Genomic DNA, 22863 nt, shown 5'->3' on the forward strand with positions numbered 1-22863 from the left:
CCCCCCCAAGAGATGTCTGCACTCCTCTAATTCTGCCCTCTTGAGCATCCCTGATTATAATCGCTCAACCAATGGTGGCCGTGCCTTCTGTTGCCGAAGCCCCAAGCTCTGGAACTCCCTCCCTAAACCTCTCCGCCTCGCTACCTCTCATTCCTCCTTCAAGATGCTCCTTAAAACCTACCTCTTTGACCAAGTTTTTGGTCATCTGCCCTAATTTCTACTTATGTGGCTCGGTGTCAAATTTTTTAATCTCAATGCTCTTCTGAAGCGCCTTGGGACGTTTCACTATGTTCAAGGCACTATATAAATACAAGTTGTTGTTGTTGTTCAAATGATATTTTAAACTTTCAGGTGCAGACTGAACAAACAGTCAACTCTTTCTTTGCCAGTTGTGATGAGGCAGGCAAGCCAATGTTCTGCTTATTGTACATTAATTCAAGTGTTTTTTTAATTTCAAAGAATCACTGATTATATATTTTTGCTAAAATTCCTGCAATCAGGGCTGATTTCTGCGTCTCACTCTCAGACCGTTACCTGGATATTACAAGGTACTGTATAAACCAACGATACAAAGCTAGCCATGGCAAGCAGTAATCCAGGTTAGTATTCCCGTGGGAGTGTGGTGAATGGAAATCATAATATTGGGTGGCAAAATGATTAACCACAAAAGAATTCAATTATTTTCCTTTGGAAACCAAAAGAAAAGATCAGGAACTTGCTGCTCAGACAGGTATAGCTATCGGTTACAAGTGGTACGGAGTACAAAGAAAAGGGCGGCATCAACAAAGGAGGAGGCATGAGGAATGGGACCGAGTGCACCATCTGTCTGGGATTGAGCACGTCAATATGGAATGCCAATAATTTCAATCTCAATTAGTGTGTGCTTTGTGTTATTCATTCTTGGGATATGGGAGTCACTAACCAGGCCAGCATTTATTGCCCATCCCTAATTGCCCTCGAGCTGGTGGGCCGCCTTTTTAACCACTGCAGTTCGTGTGGTGAAGGTACTCCCACAGTGATTTTAGGTAGGGAGACTCCAACAATTCTGTTGTTCCAGGATTTTGACCCAGTGACAATGGAGGAATGGAGATACATTTCCAAGTCAGGATGGTGTGTGACTTGGAGGGAAACTTGGAGGTGGTGGTGTTCCAATAAATCTGCTGCCCTTGTCCTTCAAGGTGAGGGAGGGCACAGGTTTGGGAGGTGCTGCTAAAGCATTCTTGATGGCTCTGTGCCTAAGTGCTCACATCAAGCACACACCAGGCAGCAAGGACTCATAACAATAGTGCACCATAATAATAATAAAAATAATAATAATAACAAACAACAACAACAACTTTTATTTATATAGTGCCTTTAACATGGTAAAACGTCCCAAGGCACAAGAGTCTTAGAACATGTTGGAAATTGACAAGGGAGGGAAAAGGGAGAAAAAGCGGTAGAAGGAAGTGTAAGAGAGTTAAAAGGCTCAGGTCTGAAGCGGCAGCCAAAATGCGCAGTCTCTAAAGTGTACTATCTACCCGACCAGCATGGTGTATTCTATCTACTCTGATCTCATCTGCAGAAGAACCATTACAATATAGAAGCGCTTCCCACCCCCACCAACTTAGTTTATCTGTTCTCTCGCATAAATATATCTTACGTAGGTGCGCATTTCCTGTCAACTTTTTCCATTATAAATTCCTAATCCCACATTTATAATGCAAAACGACTATGTAAACTTGATAATATAACACTGTAATCATATCCTCCTCCTCCCCTCCAGGAGAGATGCTGCAGCACCCACTCTGGTGGGAGGGTGAAATTACAGCGTGACATGTTTACATCAGCAACTTTCCTTTCTAAGTGTAGACATAGGAATTTATAATAGAAATATAAAAATAAGGTCAGAATGTACGACTTTCAAATGGGATTAAATACCGTCTGCAGGCCCTGCTCAAATTATCTACCAGCCTTGCAGTCTGCTTCATTGAAGACTACACTTGGTCTTAGTTCACCATGTGCAACATAGGAGCAGGAGCAGGCCATTCAGGCCCTCTAGACTCCGACACCACGGGATGCCAACCAAATATAAAAATGAAGTTTACAGGCGTTCAAGCACACACTTTCAGGTTGTGAGATTGTGCATTACTCACTTGTACTAACTGAGGTAGAAAGTCCACCAGATCTGACATGGACATGGTCTCCATCCACTGTACTGCAGTATGGCGTAGCTCCTGATCAGGAAATCTATATAACACACGGCAAAGAATCAGCATTATGGCTAGGCAGCATTAGCACAGTGACTGGATGGCTTAGCACATTAGAACTTGTGGCATCAACTAGACTTGTACTCCCTCGAGTATAAACGGTTAAAGGGGTGATCTAATTGAGGTGTTGAAGATAATTAAAGGAATTGATGGGGTCCATAAAGAGAAAATATTTCCTCTGGTGGGGGAAGTTCAGAACAAGGCTAGGAAAATCTTAAAGTTAGAGCTAGGCCATTCAGAGATGTCGCCGGGAGTACTTCTTTACACAAAGGGCAGAGGGAATCTGGAACTCTCCCCCCCGCCAAAGGCAGATACGTTTGGGGGTCAACTGAAAATTGCAAAACTGAGATTGATAACATTTTGTTGGGCAAGGGTATTAAGGGTTACTGAACCAAGGCGGGTAGACGGAGTTAAGATACAGATCAGCCATGATCTCAATGAATGGTGGAATAGGCTCAACGGCAGAAGGGTCTCCTCCTGTTCCTATCCCTTTCATTTCGAAGACTAATCTTCAAACTCCATTTGTGAGGGCTACAAATCTCTATTTCTGATGGCTGCAGCTGAATGAGTAGAAGGTTAAACAATGAGAACTTGTATTTATATAGCGCCTTTAATGTAGTAAAACATCTTAAGGCGCTTCACAAGAGTGTTACAAGACACACACAAAAAAAATGCGACACCGAGCCACATAAGAAGAAATTACGGCAGATGATCAAAAGAGGTAGGCTTTAAAGGAGTGTTTTAGCGGATGAAAGAGAGGTAGAGAGACGGAGAGATTTAGGGAGGTTCCAAAGCTTGGGGTCCAGGCAACAGAAGGCGGTGGCCACCGATGGTGGAGTGATTATAATCAGGGATACTCAAGAGGGAAGAATTTGAGCAGATATCTCGGGGGGTTGTGGGGCTGGAGGAGATTACAGAGATAGAGAGGGGTAAGACCATGGAGGGATTTGTAAACAAGGATGAGAATTTTGAAATCGAGGCGTTGCTTAATCGGGAGCCAATGTAGGTCAGCGAGCACAGGGGTGATGGGTGGGCGGGATTTGGTGCGAGTTAGGACATGGGCTGCCAAGTTTTGGATGACCTCTAGTTTATGTAGGGTAGGATGTGGGAGACCAGCCAGGAGTGCGTTGGAGTAGTCAAGTCTAGAGGTAACAAAGGCATGGATGAGGGTTTCAGCAGCGGATGAGCTGAGGCAGGGGCGGAGACGGGCGATGTTACGGTGGGGGAAATAGGTGGTTTTAGTTTTAAAGCACTGATCCATCTATTTTATTCCCCCTTGTTCATTTTCTCCCCTCCTCTTCTGGAGGCATCAATTCCTCATTGGGATACGATTCCATCAGAGGTTTTTGGCAACTTGAACAAGTGCTTCATTCTTTGTGCGTGGGCATCTGCAGGCTATTTGACTGTTCTAGGGTACGGTAGCATAGTGGTTATGTTACTGGACGAGTAACCCAGAGGCTTGGACTAATGATACGGAGACACGAGTTCAAATCCCACCCCAGCAACTGGGGGAATTTAAATTGAATTAAATAATTCTTGAATAAAAAGCTAGTATCAGTAATGGTGACCATGGTTGTCGTAAAAACCCATCTGGTTCACTAATGTCCTTCAGGGAAGGAAATCTGCCGCCCTTACCCGGTCTGGCCTATATGTGGCTCCAGACCCACAGCAATGTGGTTGACTCTTAACTGCCCTCTGAAATGGTCCAGCGAGAGACACTGTTATATTCAAGAAAGTGGCTTCTCACCACCACCTTCTCAAGCACAATTAAGGATGGGCAATAAATGCTGGCCTTGCCAGGGACATCCCATGAATGAATTTAAAAAAAAAGGCATCACAGCCAAGCGTGATACAGGCGGTCATTACCCGACATTCACGCAAAAGCACATTTCCATCTGAAGACAGTGGACGGCAGTCCGGAGTGGGAATCCCAGGCTGATTTTTCCCTCCTTAAGCCAGGAGGTGCTGAGGGTAACGTTAATCTGCTATTACCTCGATCCAGTTAATAGCACAAACTGAGTGTCGAACCTGACACTTTCCTGAGCTGTATGTCTGCGTAATCAGTCAAAAATGGCCAGCGAGCCAGAAGAAGATACGCGGACAGGTGACTAAAAGCTTGGTGAAAGGTAGGTTTTGAGGAGCACGGAGGGGTTTATGGCGGGAATTCCAGAAGTTGGGGCCTAGAAGGCTGACGACACGGCCGCCAATGGTGGGACCAAGCAAATGGGAGATGCACAAGGCCAAAATTAGAGTAACGCAGTGATCTCAGCAGGTTCGAAGGCTGGAGGAAGTTACAGAGATAAGGTGGGGCGAGGCCAAGGAGGGATTTGAGAATGAGAATTTCTTTTTAATAATTGAGATGCTGGTGGATTAGGAGCCAATATAGGTTAGTGAGCACAGGGGTTAAGGGTTAAGTGTTGGGCACAATCCCTCAGCAAACAATTGCTGATATTGATAAACACTTCACTCAATGAAGTACAGCGTTTCCACAGATGGAAACTGAAAGTAGCCTTAGAGGCCACACATAATAGCTGCTCCATATGACAGGCTCAGGATGACCCAATGGTACTTTTGGTTGCTATGGCACCAAGATGACTTCTAGTTGCACCATTCATTAGATGATGTGGTATCGGGGTGCTTGACTTCAAACACAAAGATTTGTTTTAATCCAGCTGGGATGTTCGTTGCTCGTAAGTCATCCAATTAGCATTCGTAGGCGAGGGGAAGGCGAGGGCACATTGGGGGTTAGTCAGTTCACTCTGATGCTAAGTACATCTACTGTAAAAGAGAGACTCAGAAGCATCCTCTGTGCAGAGCAGTACTTGTGAAGTAACCAAAGTTTTAATATGTCAGATTAAATCATATCAATACGGCTGTGAAAGCAACCCGCGATGTTGTTGCTGCATTTTCTCAACTCACCAAGATAATAATCTTCCCTTGTGTACTAACGGACCATCTCGTAGATTGAAATCTCATTTAGGGTAATAGAGTAACAGAACTAAAAGGCGCGCGGTGTAAATCATCAGCAACAACCGTTTACATGTGTTCCTCACACAGAAAAAAATGTCACGAGGTGGATACTGAGCAAGAGAACATAAGAACATTAAGAACAAAAGCACGTAACAGCGCTTCTCATTACATAAGAACATAAGAAATAGGAGCAGGAGTCGGCCATTTGGTCCCTCGAGCCTGCTCCGCCATTTAATAAGATCATGGCTGATCTGATCTTGGCCTCAACTCCACTTCCCTGCCCGCTCCCCATAACCCTTGGCTCCCATGTCATTCAAAAATCTGTCTATCTCCACCTTAAATATATTCAATGACCCAGCCTCCTCAGCTCTCTGGGGCAGAGAATTCCAAAGATTGACGACCCTCTGAGAAGACATTTTTCAATGGAGAAGAGAAAAATTGGTGTGGACTGGGGAGGATGGAGAGAGAGAGAGAGAGAGAGAGAGAGAGAGAGAGAGAGACACAGAGACAGAGAGAGAGACAGAGAGAGAGAGACAGACAGACAGACAGAGAGAGACAGACAGAGAGAGAGAGAGGAGAAACACAGAAGGTATAGTCAAAAAGATGTTTCTTTAGTAAAAGAATTGCAGAGGGCAGGGATGCGGTGAGCAAATGATTGAGTTGAACGATAGCAAGACAACTGGGGAGGCAAACAGTAAAAGGCAAGCCCAGGACGGATATCATGAAGGCTGTACTTCAACAAAAATGATCAAGAAAAGAAAGAAAAAGAACGAAAGAACAAACTTGCACTTATATCGCGTCCTTCACAACCTCTCAAACCGCTTTATAGCCAAATGAATTACTTTTTGAAGTGAAACCATCATTGTATTGTAGGAAACATGGCAACCAATTTGCGCACAGCAAGCTCCCACAAACAGCGATGAGATAAATGACCAGATAATCTCTTTTTAGTGATGTTGGTTGAGGAATAGCTGTTGGCCAGGACACCGGGGAGAACTCCCCTGCACTGCAGTGATCTCCTGAGTAGGGTAATGGAGGCAAAGAAACTGTGGAATCATCCAAGAGGCCATTGAGTGCTATAATGGTGGTTAGCAGTGGTAGGTTACTATGGATGGTTGAGCTAAATGGGCCAAATGGCCACCAACAATTGATTTTTTTTTATATAAAGAGGTTGGCCTGCCATGATGTTGCGGGAACGAGCTTTAAGCTGAACACATTCGTCCTGCCGTCGTACTTACATAGCGTGGAGCAGACCCAAGGCATCCAGATGGCTCAGACAATTCCACTGTTTGAGTAGGGTGTAGATGTCGGGCAGACAGGCCCACTCCCAGCTGGGGGCGCTTGCGAGCACCAGAGGCAGGCAACTGCATTCTGAGTGACAGTAATATCGCTTCTCCCACAGCAGCTTCTTGTCTGTTTCCGTCAGCCTGCAGAGGGGGGGGAGGGTTCAAGAGGAGTGGGGTCATCAGTCAACGCCAGACACCAAAGACACAACAACATTACTGCACATGACCATCTGGCTGTGGATAGCCTCAGAGTAACCAGAGATCGGAAGTGTCACCTGAGACACACTTGCTCATTGCTAGATAACCTCCGAACATGGATCACGCAAGGCACTAACTTGAATCCATGCGAAAGGTTACACCAAAGGTCACATTATCACCAGTCAAAGACGGGGCCTGAATCTGCCCTGGGAAATATTAATGCACCAGAACCTCATTACAGCAAACCTGTTTGAACAGCCATTTCTCTGGGGTCAGCAGGGATGCCCATTTGAATCAAACGAGTTTCAGTCCCCATAAATGGAACAAATTTGCTTTTCCTCACAAGTTTGTAAAAACAGGGTTTGACCAATTTAATGTCCCAACCCCCATCTCTAATCGAAGGTGGTGATTCATCCCGAGGTACAATTCCATGAGTGCCAGCAGCCCTCTGGTACCACACCCGGACAATCACTCTTCCTGTCTTGAGGGTAGATAGTAGGCTGTTCGACCACGGCAGTCTTCAGAGGACATCCACACACTTTCCAACTGGAGTCACAGGTAGCGGTCAGGAGTGGCTACCCTGGTGGATTTTCCCCACCGTTCCTCCCTGAGGGACGCTGGGAGCAATATCAGCGTGCCTATTTTCAGACTGGCTCAGATTCTGAAAACACGTCACATAAGATGCTAGGACAGGTAACACAAAACTTGGTCAGAGTAGTGGGTTTTAAGGAGTGCAATAAAGGAGGAGAGGTAGAGAGGCAGAGATGTTTTAGGGAGGGAATTCCAGAGCTTGGGGCATATGCAAGAGGCCAGAATTGGACACGTGCAGAGATCCCAGAAAGGTGCAAGGCTGGAGGATGTTAGAGAGATACGGCGGCCTCATTGATGGAAACCAGTTAGGGAAGACAGCATTCTTTTATCATGCTCTTTCCATGACATTAATCCGAACTTGTCCTTTCTTTAATTATTCATGTTATTTTTTTCCAATTCAGCAAGCACCGAATCATTAATATTTAGGTAACTTTCCCTGAAGGCTTTGCCACCAACTAATACAGGATAAGTATTACATTAGCCAGAAACCTATATACCTTCTGACAGCTGAACTAACAGGAGCACTGGTAGGCAACAGGAAACAGGACATATTATTCCAAGTACCCACTCTCTCAGCTAGAGAATAATTTGCATTCTGAGGGAGCGTTAGGGGGGGCGGGGGGAAGAGTTACTTCTGAAATGCAAGAAGGGAAACTGAATTTTTGTTTAATCTCTATAGGGTAGAAATTAGGTTGGAGGCTACTTAGGGCGCTAATGGCTGTGGGATGGTAAATTTTGCACCAGAAAATGATTTGCGACAGCAGCCAAACAATTTGGGAGATGTGCCCAGAGAGTGGGGCGGAGCGCTAAGGGAGGTGTTCCACCTCTTTCAGGGCGCTAGGCCGGCTGAACAACTGAAAATCCCGAGCCGGCTTCGGAGCACTCCAAGAGAGGCTTCCCTGGGGGAAAAAAAACATCGGGACAAGAAACACCAAAAACATTCCCGATAAATTACTCCGCCCAAATACAGGTGAATCGCAAAAGTACAGTGAAATATTGAATTAACTTACCTTCTCCAATCATTCCTTCCCGTAGCGCCCTGAGACAGCTCTGCAAGGCAGCTTTCACAGGCGCTGTTACCACAGGGCACTACGGGTACCTAATATCGAAACGCTGTTGACACCGGGGGCGTTGCATACCGGCTCGACTCTCCAGGATGGGACAGTCAGCGCCACCGACACCAGCACACAATGTGCCGAGCCCCTTTAGCGCCCCCGAGCCCCTGTTCCGATCCTATCCAGGGGCGCTAAACAACCGACTTTCCACCCCTATATTTTGCTGAGGTCATGGTAGCACCCAGCGCCCAGGGGTTGAAAGTCCAATCCTGTTGTAGCAAGTTGTAAAAGTTAATTTAAATAAATCTGATAATTGTAGGTGCAAAACAATAAAATGCCCATGAAAGCTGCCATACTGTGTTAAAGCCCACTCCTGTCCTTCAGGGATGAGAACATGACACTCCAAGCTCTCTGACCCTCGCCTGACTCCAATTATGCGATTGAGTATTAATGCCCTCGGAAGTTGTCAGGGCAACTAGGAATGGGTAATAATTGCAGCTTTTCCAGAATCGTTCTGGGAACTTTTTTTAAAAGAAAAGAAAAGTATTTTTATTCCATACTGCAAAAATGCAAACTAAACCCATTTCGATCATGCTGCTCTGGGGAGGTCGATGGGGCTTTTTGCCTGTCACGGCGAAAGGAAAGAGAAATGCGGCCTCCAAAAAAATCCATCCACAAGCAGGTGTCAATTAGGCTGTGTCTCCAGCAGGCCAGTTAAATGGCTGTATTCATGCTGGCCTGGGGGGAGATCTCCAGCTGTCCCATCCGACCAGGGAAGCCGCATGAACAGGGAAGGTCAGCGAGGAGAAAGAGGGAAGAGTATACAAGGTCTTAATTAACCCATTACACGTGCCGTGCACATTTATCAGAAAGCAAGAATGCAGAGGAACGATATAAAACGCCGCGCGGAGCTGGTCATGACACCCGAGTCCTCCTGATCCAATCATCACTGTCCCTCCCGTGAATTCTCGTTCAAAAGTTCATGTCCTTCTTTGCTGAAAGGAAGTTTATCTCAGGTCCCTTTAATCAGTCAAAGTCGTCCACTGCACTAGGTGGCAGTCTATTCCACAAATAAAGTCAACAATTCTGCAGCCCGAAGAAAACTTCCCCTCGCATCCCCTGAAGGCGCCAGCAATAATCATTGGGATATTGGCATGTTCTTGTGCGAGCGTTCTGGTTTGTGCAAGGTTATTTCTACATTAGGAACCGTTCTCTGCAGCTGTGCCCTCTCCAATCCTGGTCTGCCCAATACCATTTCCAAAGATATCCACAGTAGAACTGTTAAAAAGAAAAACTTATATCGCGCCTTGCACGTCTACCGGACGTCTCAAAGCACTTTACAGCCAATTAAATACTTTTTGAAGTGTAATCACTGTTGTAATGTAGAAAACGCAGCAGCCAATTTGCACACAATAAGCAATGTGATAATGATATGATAACTTTTTTTTTTAAAAAGTGGTGTTGATTGAGGAATAGATATTGGAAAGGACACCAGGATAACTCCCCTGCTGCTCTTCGAGATAGTGCCATGGGATCTTTTACGTCCATCCGAGAGAGCAGACGGGACCTCGGTTTAATTTCTCATCCGAAAGACGGCACCTCCGACATGCAGCACTCCCTCAGTACCGTAGTGAAGTATCAGCCTAGATTTATCTGCTCAAGTCCCTGGAGTAGGACGAAGGGTCATCGACCCAAAACATTAACTCTGTTTTTCCTCCACAGATGCTGCCTGACCCACTGAGATTTCCAGCATTTTCTGTTTTTATCCCTGGAGTGGGACATGAACCCACAACCTTCTCAGAGGCGAGTGTGCGACCCACTGTGCCACTCCCTCAACGTTGCACTGCAGTGTCAGAATAGACTTTTACGTTTAAGCCTCTGGAGTGGGACTTGAACTTTTTGGAGTACTTTTTATTTCCACCTGCCCCTGCACTCGCTCCTCCTACTTCCCCCCATCCCCCCCCGCACTCACTCCCCCTCCTCTCCCCCCCACCTCCGCACTCGCTCCCCCCCCCCGCACTCACTCCCCCATGCACTCGCTCCCCCCACCTCCCCCGCACTCGCCCCGCCCCCACCGCACTCGCCCCGCCCCCCACCCCCGCGCTTCCCCCCACTCTCCCCGCCCGCCCCCACCCCCCCCGCACTCGCTCCCCTCACCTCCCCCCCCTGCTCGCACTCCCCCACCTCCCCCCCCCCGCGCTCCCCCCACCCGCACTCCCCCATCTCCCCCCCCCCCCACCCGCCGCCCCCACCCGCTTCATGGTTCTTTGTGCCAAGCATGTGCATAGGTTGGCGATGAGCTCCAGCTAGTATTGCTGCTCTATAGCAAGGCAGCAGAAGGTTCATGATACCAGCTTGGGGGCAACTGCGGAGGATCGAATCAGCTGCCGTGTATGAACACTTGATCCGACTCTGCCTGTGCTGAATGCCCCGTGCCATTATTCCTGCATTACAACAATGACGACACTTCCCAAAAGTACTTCATTGTCTGTACAGCGCTTTGGGATGTCCTGAGGTTGTGAAAGGTGCGAATAGAAAGGCAAGGCTGTCTTTCTGCTCTTCGACCAGTTTCACTTTACAATCGGGCATTTAATATAAAGAGGTGGAGACCATGGGGAGAAACCCAGCTGGTGAGCGGGGAGCCGGGCAGCTCGAAGGCTCATGTGTCTGGTCCTCCATTGTTTGCCCTTAGCCTTGTTTGTCAAAAGTTATTCGATTACTCTGCTTCCCTGGCACATTAGTGCCTGATCCAATTACAGCCCACACGGCGAGTGCACAGACACGTGATCCCAGCCCCTGCTTTAGTGACTTCCCTTAGCCACTTGATCTCTGAAAGACAATCCGGGATTTAGTGCATAACTGTGGCCAGTTGCCAGCTAAGGTTTGCGCAGTTACCCGATGGTTACTCCTTGCAGGTTGGTGCAAATCCCCTGGGAGGACAGATGTACCAACGTTAGCGTCCTCGACCAGACCAACATCCCCAGCATTGAAGCACTGACCACACTCGATCAGCTTCGCTAGGCAGGCCATATTGTTCGCATGCCAAACACTGGACTCCCAAAGCAAGCGCTCTACTCTGAACTCCTTCACGGCAAACGAGCCAAAGGTGGGCAGAGGAAACGTTACAGGGACACCCTCAAAGCCTCCCTGATAAAGTGCAACTTCCTCACTGACACCTGGGAGTCCCTGGCCAAAGACCGCCCTAAGTGGAGGAAGTGCATCCGGGAGGGCGCTGAGCACCTCGAGTCTCATCGCTGAGAGCATGCAGATAACAAGCGCAGGCAGCGGAAAGAGTGTGCGGCAAACCTGTCCCACCCATCCTTTCCCTCAACGACTATCTGTCCCACCTGTGACAGAGACTGTGGCTCTTGTATTGGACTGTTCGGCCACCTAAGGATTCATTTTTAGAGTGGAAGCAAGTCTTCCTCGATTCCGAGGGACTGCCGATGATGACGACTCCTTGCAGAAACTCCCTCCAAGGTTATACAATTCACACAGCAAACACGCAGCCATTCGCCCCAGGTTACATGATTCATACAAATACAACAACAAATTGTATTTAATTAGTGCCTTTGTCCTGGCCAATATTTCTCCCTCAATCAACAATAACCAAAACAGATGATCTGGCCATTATCACGTTGCTGTTTGTGGGAGCTTGCTGTGCGCAAGTTACCTGTCGCGTTTCCCACATGACAACAGTGACTACACTTCAAAAGTACTTCATTGGCTGTAAAGTGCTCGGTGGTCGTGAAAGGTAAACATAGAAACATAGAAAATAGGTGCAGGAGTAGGCCATTCGGCCCTTCTAGCCTGCACCGCCATTCAATGAGTTCATGGCTGAACATTCAACTTCAGTACCCCATTCCTGCTTTCTCGCCATAGCCGTTGATCCCCCTAGTAGTAAGGACTTCATCTAACTCCTTTTTGAATATATTTAGTGAATTGGCCTCAACAACTTTCCACAGGTTCACCACTCTCTGGGTGAAGAAGTTCCTCCGCATCTCGGTCCTAAATGGCTTACCCCTTATCCTTAGACTGTGACCTCTGGTTCTGGACTTCCCCAACATTGGGAACATTCTTCCTGCATCTAACCTGTCTAACCCCGTCAGAATTTTAAATGTTTCTATGAGGTCCCCTCTCATTCTTCTGAACTCCAGTGAATACAAGCCCAGTTGATCCAGTCTTTCTTGATAGGTCAGTCCCGCCATCCCGGGAATCAGTCTGGTGAACCTTCGCTGCACTCCCTCAATTGCAAGAATGTCCTTCCTCAGGTTAGGAGACCAAAACTGTACACAATACTCCAGGTGTGGCCTCACCAATGCCCTGTACAACTGTAGCAACACCTCCCTGCCCCTGTACTCAAATCCCCTTGCTATGAAGGCCAACATGCCATTTGCTTTCTTAACCGCCTGCTGCACCTGCATGCCAACCTTCAATGACTGATGTACCATGACACCCAGGTCTCTTTGCACCTCCCCTTTTCCTAATCTGTCACCATTCAGATAATAGTCTGCCTCTCTGTTTTTACCACCAAAGTGGATAACCTCACATTTATCCACATTATACTTCATCCGCCATGCATTTGCCCACTCACCTAACCTATCCAAGTCGCTCTGCAGCCTCACAGCATCCTCCTCGCAGCTCACACTGCCACCCAACTTAGTGTCATCTGCAAATTTGGAGATACTACATTTAATCCCCTCATCTAAATCATTAATGTACAGTGTAAACAGCTGGGGCCCCAGCACAGAACCTTGCGGTACCCCACTAGTCACTGCCTGCCATTCTGAAAAGTACCCATTTACTCCTACTCTTTGCTTCCTGTCTGACAACCAGTTTTCAATCCATGTCAGTACACTACCCCCAATCCCATGTGCTCTAACTTTGCACATCAATCTCTTGTGTGGGACCTTGTCGAACGCCTTCTGAAAGTCCAAATATACCACATCAACTGGTTCTCCCTTATCCACTCTACTGGAAACATCCTCAAAAAATTCCAGAAGATTTGTCAAGCATGATTTCCCTTTCACAAATCCATGCTGACTTGGACCTATCATGTCACCTCTTTCCAAATGCACTGCTATGACATCCTTAATAATTGATTCCATCATTTTACCCACTACCGATGTCAGGCTGACCGGTCTATAATTCCCTGTTTTCTCTCTCCCTCCTTTTTTAAAAAGTGAGGTTACATTGGCTACCCTCCACTCCATAGGGACTGATCCAGAGTCAATGGAATGTTGGAAAACGCATCCACTATTTCCAAGGCCACCTCCTTAAGTACTCTGGGATGCAGTCCATCAGGTGCTATATAAAGGCTGGTCTTTCTTTAACATAGTGAAACATCCCAAGGCACTTCACAGGAGTACTACGAGATAAAAATTTGACACCGAGCCGCATTAGTAGAAATTAGCGCAGGCTTGGTGAAACAAAGAGGTAGGTTTTAAGGAGCGTCTTGAAAGAGGAAAAAGAGGTAGAGAGGCGGAGAGGTTTAGGGAGGGAGTTCCAGAGCTTAGGGCCCAGGCAACAGAAGGCATGGCCGGCAATTATAAGTGATTATAATCAGGATGCTCAAGAGGGCAGAATTAGAGGAGCGCAGACATCTCGGGGGGGGGGGGGGTTTGTGGGGCTGGAAAAGATGAGAGAGATAGGGAGGAACGAGGACATGCAGGGATTTGTAAACAAGGATGAGAATTTTGAAATGGAAGCCTTGCTTAACCGAGAACCAATGTAGGTCAGCGAGCACAGGGGTGAGGGGTAAGTGGGACTTAGTGCGAGTTAGGACACGGGAAGCAGAGTTTTATATTGACTGATCCGCTGTGCATTTTTAGTATTTTCTGTTTCCATCTAAAGTTTGGATGATCTGAATTGAACACACAAACAATCAAGGCCAGTGAGGAAACAGAAAGTATCTGTACTACACAGTAAGTAACTGGATTTAAGACTGTCATGAATTGGACACAAACCTGGGGGAGGAGAACTGGGGAAACAGAGCGTTCAGTCTCTTTAAGGAAAAGAAATATTAAACCTTCATGTGATGATTTCTCTGAGCTATCAGGAAATGATCCGAAGAAGAAAATGCGACCTTTACTATTTAAATCTGACCCAATTGCTACTTTTCTAAAAGGAAAATGAAAGGCACACACTGACTTCTTTGCAGAGGCTCCATCATGTCATTTTTAATAGGTTCATTCATCAATGGAATGACTGAGTGGGTCTGTTCTCATTTAGATGAAGCAGATTTAAAATCAATTTTTTGTACAGTTCCTCTGGCTGGGCCATGTAATGCTTTCAGGAGGGATCTGGACTGGCTCCTGACAGGGGCAGAGGAGGCTCGACAAGATGGATGCAGAGAGGATGTTTCCACTGATGGGGGAGACTAGAACTAGGGGGCATAATCTTACAATAAGGGGCCGCCCATTTAAAACTGAGATGAGGAGGAATTTCTTCTGAGGGTTGTGGATCTGTGGAATTCACTTCATAGAAACATAGAAACACAGAAAATAGGTGCAGGAGTAGGCCATTCGGCCCTTCTAGCCTGCACCGCCATTCAATGAGTTCATGGCTGAACATTCAACTTCAGTACCCCTCAGAGAGTTATGGAAGCTGGGTCATTGAATAAATTTAAAGACAGAGATAGACAGTTTCTTAACCGATAAGGGATTATGGGGAGCGGGCAGGAAAGTGGACCTGAGTTCATGATCGGATTAGCCATGACCGTATTAAATGGCGGAGCAGGCTCGAGGGGCTGTATGGCCTACTCCTGCTCCTATTTCTTATGTTCTTATGTCGAAGGCAAGTATCTTTAGAGATAACTTTTGGTCCGTGTGACCTCCTGCACTGGCTTTGATCGCCTGCGAGAGGGGGTGGGGGTGGGGGTGGGGGGGGGCATCGGCAAGGAATTGTCCAGAGTATTTTCTCCCTTACTAGCCCTGTTTTTTTTCTCTTGTATCCTGCCCCTTCCCAGGAGGAAGGTGGCTCAACTGTGGCTTACAAGAGAAATTAGGGATAGTGTTAAATCCAAGGAAGAGGCATATAAATTGGCCAGAAAAAGCAGCAAACCTGAAGACTGGGAGAAATTTAGAATTCAGCAGAGGAGGACAAAGGGTTTAATTAGGAGGGGGAAAATAGAGTATGAGAGGAAGCTTGCTGGGAACATAAAAGCTGACTGAAAAAGCTTCTATAGATGTGTGAAGAGAAAAAGATTAGTGAAGACAAACGTAGGTCCCTTGCAGTCAGAATCAGGTGAATTTATAATGGGGAACTTTGGTGCTGTCTTCACGAAGGAAGACACAAATAACCTTCCGGAAATACTAGGGGACCAAGGGTCTAGCGAGAAGGAGGAACTGAAGGAAATCCTTATTAGTCAGGAAATTGATGGGATTGAAGGCCGATAAATCCCCAGGGCCTGATAGTCTGCATCCCAGAGTACTTAAGGAAGTGCCCCTAGAAATAGTGGATGCATTGGTGATCATTTTCCAACAGTCTATCGACTCTGGATCAGTCCCTATGGACTGGAGGGTAGCTAATGTAACACCACTTTTTAAAAAAGGAGGGAGAGAGAAAACAAGGAACTATAGACCGGTTAGTCTGACATCGGTAGTGGGGAAAATGTTGGAATCAATTATTAAAGATACACTGCTTTGGGTACTGTTGAGGGGGATGACTCATCAGGGGAGGGCAGCAGCAGCCAAGTTCATGGCACCATGGCTGGCTCTGCTGCACAGGAGGGCAGGAAAAAGAGTGGGAGAGCAATAATGATTGGGGATTCAATGGTGAGGGGAATAGATAGGCGTTTCTGCGGCCGCAACCGAGACTCCAGGATGGTATGTTGCCTCCCTGGTGCAAGGGTCAAGGATGTCTCGGAGCGGGTGCAGGACATTCTAAAAAGGGAGGAGAACAGCCAGTTGTCGTGGTGCACATTGGTACCAACGACATAGGTAAAAAAAGGGATGAGGTCCTACGAAACGAATTTAAGGAGCTAGGAGCTAAATTAAAAAGTAGGACCTCAAAAGTAGTAATCTCGGGATTGCTACCAGTGCCACGTGATAGTCAGAGTAGGAATCGCAGGATAGCGCAGATGAATACGTGGCTTGAGCAGTGGTGCAGCAGGGAGGGACTCAAATTCCTGGGGCATTGGAACCGGTTCTGGGGGAGGTGGGATCAGTACAAACCGGACGGTCTGCACCTGGGCAGGACCGGAACCAATGTCCTAGGGGGAGTGTTTGCTAGTGCTGTTGGGGAGGATTTAAACTAATATGGCAGGGGAATGGGAACCAATTCAGGGAGACAGAGGGAAACAAAAAGGAGGCAAAAGCAAAAGACAGAAAGGAGACGAGGAAAAGTGGAGGGCAGAGAAACCCAAGGCAAAGAACAAAAAGGGCCACTGTACAGCAAAATTCTAAAAGGACAAAGGGTGTTAAAAAAACAAGCCTGAAGGCTTTGTGTCTTAATGCAAGGAGTATCCGCAATAAGGTGGATGAATTAACTGTGCAAATGGATGTTAACAAATATGATGTGATTGGGATTACGGAGACGTGGCTCCAGGATGATCAGGGCTGGGAACTCAACATCCAGGGGTATTCAACATTCAGGAAGGATAGAATAAAAGGAAAAGGAGGTGGGGTCGCATTGCTGGTTAAGGAGCAAATTAAGGCAATAGTTCGGAAGGACATTAGCTTGGATGATGTGGAATCTATATGGGTAGAGCTGCAGAATACCAAAGGGCAAAAAACGTTAGTGGGAGTGGTGTACAGACCTCCAAACAGTAGTAGTGATGTTGGGGAGGGCATCAAACATGAAATTAGGGGTGCGTGCAATAAAGGTGCAGCAGTTATAATGGGTGACGTTAATATGCACATAGATTGGGTTAACCAAACTGGAAGCAATACGGTGGAGGAGGATTTCCTGGAGTGCATAAGGAATGGTTTTTTAGACCAATATGTCGAGGAACCAACTAGGGGGAGGCCATCTTAGACTGGGTGTTGTGTAATGAGAGAGGATTAATTAGCAATCTCGTTGTGCGAGGCCCCTTGGGGAAGAGTGACCATAATATGGTGGAATTCTGCATTAGGATGGAGAATGAAACAGTTAATTCAGAAACCATGGTCCAGAACTTAAAGAAGGGTAACTTTGAAGGTATGAGGCGTGAATTGGCTGGGATAGATTGGCGAACGATACTGAAGGGGTTGACTGTGGATGGGCAATGGCAGACATTTAGAGACCGCATGGATGAACTACAACAATTGTACATTCCTGTCTGGCATAAAAATAAAAAAGGGAAGGTGGCTCAACCGTGGCTATGAGGGGAAATCAGGGATAGCATTAAAGCCAAGGAAGTGGCATACAAATTGGCCAGAAATAGCAGCGAACCCGGGGACTGGGAGAAATTTAGAACTCAGCAGAGGAGGACAAAGGGTTTGATTAGGGCAGGGAAAATGGAGTACGAGAAGAAGCTTGCAGGGAACATTAAGACGGATTGCAAAAGTTTCTATAGATATGTAAAGAGAAAAAGGTTAGTAAAGACAAATGTAGGTCCCCTGCAGTCAGAATCAGGGGAAGTCATAACGGGGAACAAAGAAATGGCGGACCAATTGAACAAGTACTTTGGTTCGGTATTCACTGAGGAGGACACAAACAACCTTCCGGATATAAAAGGGGTCGGAGGGTCTAGTAAGGAGGAGGAACTGAGGGAAATCCTTATTAGTCGGGAAATTGTGTTGAGGAAATTGATGGGATTGAAGGCCGATAAATCCCCAGGGCCTGATGGACTGCATCCCAGAGTACTTAAGGAGGTGGCCTTGGAAATAGTGGATGCATTGACAGTCATTTTCCAACATTCCATTGACTCTGGATCAGTTCCTATGGAGTGGAGGGTAGCCAATGTAACCCCACTTTTTAAAAAAGGAGGGAGAGAGAAAACAGGGAATTATAGACCGGTCAGCCTGACATCGGTAGTGGGTAAAATGATGGAATCAATTATTAAGGATGTCATAGCAGTGCATTTGGAAAGAGGTAATATGATAGGTCCAAGTCAGCATGGATTTGTGAAAGGGAAATCATGCTTGATAAATCTTCTGGAATTTTTTGAGCATGTTTCCAGTAGAGTGGACAAGGGAGAACCAGTTGATGTGGTATATTTGGACTTTCAGAAGGCTTTCGACAAGGTCCCACACAAGAGATTAATGTGCAAAGTTAAAGTACATGGGATTGGGGGTAGTGTGCTGACATGGATTGAGAACTGGTTGTCAGACAGGAAGCAAAGAGTAGGAGTAAATGGGGACTTTTCAGAATGGCAGGCAGTGACTAGTGGGGTACCGCAACGTTTACATTGTACATTAATGATTTAGACGAGGGGATTAAATGTAGTATCTCCAAATTTGCGGATGACACTAAGTGGGGTGGCAGTGTGAGCTGCGAGGAGGATGCCATGAGGCTGCAGAGCGACTTGGATAGGTTAGGTGAGTGGGCAAATGCATGGCAGATGAAGTATAATGTGGATAAATGTGAGGTTATCCACTTTGGTGGTAAAAACAGAGAGACAGACTATTATCTGAATGGTGACAGATTAGGAAAAGGGGAGGTGCAAAGAGACCTGGGTGTCATGGTACATCAGTCATTGAAGGTTGGCATGCAGGTATAGCAGGCGGTTAAGAAAGAAAATGGCATGTTGGCCTTCATAGCGAGGGGATTTGAGTACAGGGGCAGGAAGGTGTTGCTACAATTGTACAGGGCCTTGGTGAGGCCACACCTGGAGTATTGTGTACAGTTTTGGTCTCCTAACCTGAGGAAGGACATTCTTGCTATTGAGGGAGTGCAGCGAAGGTTCACCAGACTGATTCCCAGGATGGCGGGACTGACCTATCAAGAAAGACTGGATCAACTGGGCTTGTATTCACTGGAGTTCAGAAGAATGAGAGGGGACCTCATAGAAACGTTTAAAATTCTGACGGGGTTAGACAGGTTAGATGCAGGAAGAATGTTCCCAATGTTGGGGAAGTCCAGAACCAGGGGACACAGGCTAAGGATAAGGGGGAAGCCATTTAGGACCGAGATGAGGAGGAATTTCTTCACCCAGAGAGTGGTGAACCTGTGGAATTCTCTACCACAGAAAGTTGTTGAGGCCAATTCACTAAATATATTCAAAAAGGAGTTAGATGAAGTCCTTACTACTAGGGGAATCAAGGGGTATGGTGAGAAAGCAGGAATGGGGTATTGAAGTTGCATGTTCAGCCATGAACTCATTGAATGGCGGTGCAGGCTAGAAGGGCCGAATGGCCTACTCCTGCACCTATTTTCTATGTTTCTATGTTTCTAAATAGCAGCGTATTTGGAAAGCAGTGACAGGATCGGTCCAAGTCAGCATGGATTTATGAAAGGGAAATCATGCTTGACAAATCTTCTCGAATTTTTTAAGGATGTAACTAGTAGAGTGGACAAGGGAGAACCAGTGGATGTGGTGTATTTGGACTTTTTAAAGGTTTTTGACAAGGTCCTACACAAGAGATTAGTGAGCAAAATTGAAGCACATGGTATTGGGGGTAATGTATTGACGTGGATAGAGAACTAGTTGGCAGACAGGAAGCAGCGAGTCGGGATAAACGGGTCCTTTCCAGAATGGCAGGCAGTGACTAGTGGGGTACCCCAAGGTTCAGTGCTGGGACCCCAGCTATTTACAATATATATCAATGATTTAGATGAAGGCATTGAGTGTAATATCTCCAAGTTTCCAGATGACACTAAGCTGGGTGGCGGTGTGAGCTGTGAGGAGGATGTCAAGAGGCTGCAGGGTGACTTGGACAGGTTAGGCGAGTGGCAAATGCATGGCAGATGCAGTATAATGTGTATAAATGTGAGGTTATCCACTTTGGTGGCAAAAACAGGAAAGCAGATTATCTGAATGACGACAGATTAGGAAAAGGGGAAGTGCAACGAGACCTGGGTGTCATGGTACATCAGTCATTGAAAGTTGGCATGCAGGTACAGCAGGCGGTGAAGGCAAATGGCATGTTGGTCTTCATAGCTAGGGGATTTGAGTATAGGAGCAGGGAGGTCTTACTGCAGTTATACAGGGCCTTGGTGAGGCCTCACCTGGAATATTGTGTTCAGTTTTGGTCTCCTAATCTGAGGAAGGACGTTCTTGCTATTGAGGGAGTGCAGCGAAGGTTCACCAGACTGATTCCCAGGATGGCAGGACTGACATATGAGGAGAGACTGGATCGACTGGGCCTGTATTCACTGGAGTTTAGAAGAATGAGAGGAGATCTCATAGAAACATATAAAATTCTGACGGGATTGGACAGGTTTGAGGCAGGAAGAATGTTCCCGATACTGGGGAAGTCCAGAACCAGGGGTCACAGTCTAAGGATAAGGGGTAAGCCATTTAAGACCGAGATGAGGAGAAACTTCTTCACTCAAAGAGTTATTAACCTGTGGAATTCTCTACCGCAGAAAGTTGTTGAGGCCAGTTCGTTAAATATATTCAAGAGGGAGTTAGATATGGCCCTTACGGCTAAAGGGATCAAGGGGTATGGAGAGAAAGCAGGACCGGGGTACTGAGGTGAATGATCAGCCATGATCTTATTGAATGGTGGTGTCGGCTCGAAGGGCTGAATGGCCTACTCCTGCACCTATTTTCTATGTTTCTATATGGCTGCGGGAGGGCGGTTGGGGAGAGTGCGAGGAAGTGTTTAGTCAGGTTGCTCCGACTATCATGGTGTGGGCCAGGCTTGATGGACCAGCCGGTCTTTCCCCGACCATCAACTTCCTAAATTCCCATCCACTTCAGCTCTCCCTCTCCCTCACAGATTGCTTCAAACTGCTGCGGGACATCGAATGGTACAACGCAGAAGGACGTCATTGGGCCCATTGCATCGGTGCCAGCTCCTTGAGAGAGCTATTCTTTGACAGCAAACCCCGCGACCTCTACCACCTAGAAGGACAAGGGCAGCGGTTGCATAGCAACACCATCACCTCCACGTTTCCCTCCAAATCACACAGCATCCAGACTTGGAAATATATCGCTGTTCCCGCATCGTCCTGGAACTCCCTCCCTCATAGCACTGTGGGAGCACCTTCACCACACGGACTGCAGCGGTTCAAGAAGGCAGCTCACCACCACCTTCTCGAGGGCAATAAATCCCAGCCTTGCCAGTGACACCCACATCACAGGAACAAATTTAAATAAATCAATTAGTCCTATTCCACTGCTCTATCCTATAGTTGGGGGATTTTAGCTCATTTTAAGTACATAGCCGATTCCCTTTTGAAAGTTGTTATTGAATCTGCTTCCAACACCCTGTCAGGCAGTGCATTCCTGACCATAACTCGGTGTAAAAAAAAAAAACAGTATCTCATCTCCCACTCTGGTTCCTTTGCCAGTTATCTTAAATCTGTGTCCTCTGGTCCTCTGGTTCCCAATCCTCCTGCCAATGGAAACAGCCTCTCCCTATTTACGCTCATGAAATTGTTTCCGCAATTCTGGTCTCTCTCTCAATTTACCCAAAATGCAATGCACCTACTGCCTGTCCCACATCACACCACGATTACCAATAGCAACTTACATTTGTATAGTCCCTTTAATGTCCCAAGGTGCTTCACAAGAGCATTATCAAACAAAATTTGACACTGAGCTACAAGAGATATTGGGATGGGTGACCAAAAGCTTGATCAAGGAAGTAGGTTTTAAAGGAGCCTCTTAAAAAGGAGCAGAGTGAGGCAGAGGGGTTTATGGAGGGTATTCCAGAGCTCAGAACCTAGGCAGCTTAAGGCATACCACAGTCAGGCATACAAAGCTAGGTAGGAATGCAAGTTGTGAGGAGGATGCAAAGAGACTTCATGGTGCTTTAGACAGGCTAAGTGAGTGGGCAAGAACATTGCAAATGGAAAATAATGCGGAGAACTGTGAAGCTATCCACTTTGGTCGGAAAAATAGAATAGCAGAATATTTTCTAAATGGTGAGAGATTGGGAAATGTTGGTGTTCAGAGGGACCTGGATGTCCTTGTACACGAATCACTGAAAGTTAACATGCAGGTACAGCAAGCAATTTAGATTGGACTGTTGTAAATTGTGTTTGCTTGCAATTTAGATATTAATGTCCCTACTCATAAACATGGCTTTAGTGAGATTCTGCTGTTTGTGAATGTACCATAATTGGCGGGAGCAGGACTTCCACGCTGGGGGCTAAAATTCCCTGCCCCAGAAGGTTACCACCCCCAAGATGGGAGCCTGTGCGGGGAGGCAGAGAGAAGATGAGGGGAGACGGGGGTGGGGGATGGAGGGGAGAGTGGTGGAGGTGGGGTGCGGAGAAACCCAGGGCGGGGGACAGGAGGGGCCACATTGCAGCGGAGGTCTGGGGGGGCGAAGTGTGTTGGATGGGCGGGCCTGGGGGCTCTGTGCCTCGGTGCGGGGAGTGTTCAGAGTGGGGTGGAGGGGTTGACTGTGCAGATGGCGGTTGGTGGATGTGGTGTGGTTGGCGTCGCGGGGGCATGGCTCCGGGGTGGCCGGGGCTGGG

The 22863-nt window shown here is 46.9% G+C and overlaps 1 protein-coding gene across 3 annotated transcripts in view; it reads right to left on the bottom strand.

The window, feature by feature from the left end:
- The window catches only part of pik3c2b (phosphatidylinositol-4-phosphate 3-kinase, catalytic subunit type 2 beta), a 187432-nt gene that overhangs the window by 51220 nt on the left and 113349 nt on the right, over positions 1–22863 (bottom strand). For all 3 annotated transcript variants that reach the window (XM_070859224.1, XM_070859226.1, XM_070859225.1), the window contains 2 exons: positions 6458–6646; positions 2136–2229 (listed from right to left, as the gene is read on the bottom strand). In XM_070859224.1, the coding sequence (XP_070715325.1) occupies positions 2136–2229; positions 6458–6646 (283 nt within the window). The remainder of the gene's footprint in view (positions 1–2135; positions 2230–6457; positions 6647–22863) is intronic.

This window comes from Pristiophorus japonicus, chromosome 17, assembly GCF_044704955.1.
Source record: "Pristiophorus japonicus isolate sPriJap1 chromosome 17, sPriJap1.hap1, whole genome shotgun sequence".
Taxonomy (NCBI): Eukaryota; Metazoa; Chordata; class Chondrichthyes; family Pristiophoridae; genus Pristiophorus; species Pristiophorus japonicus.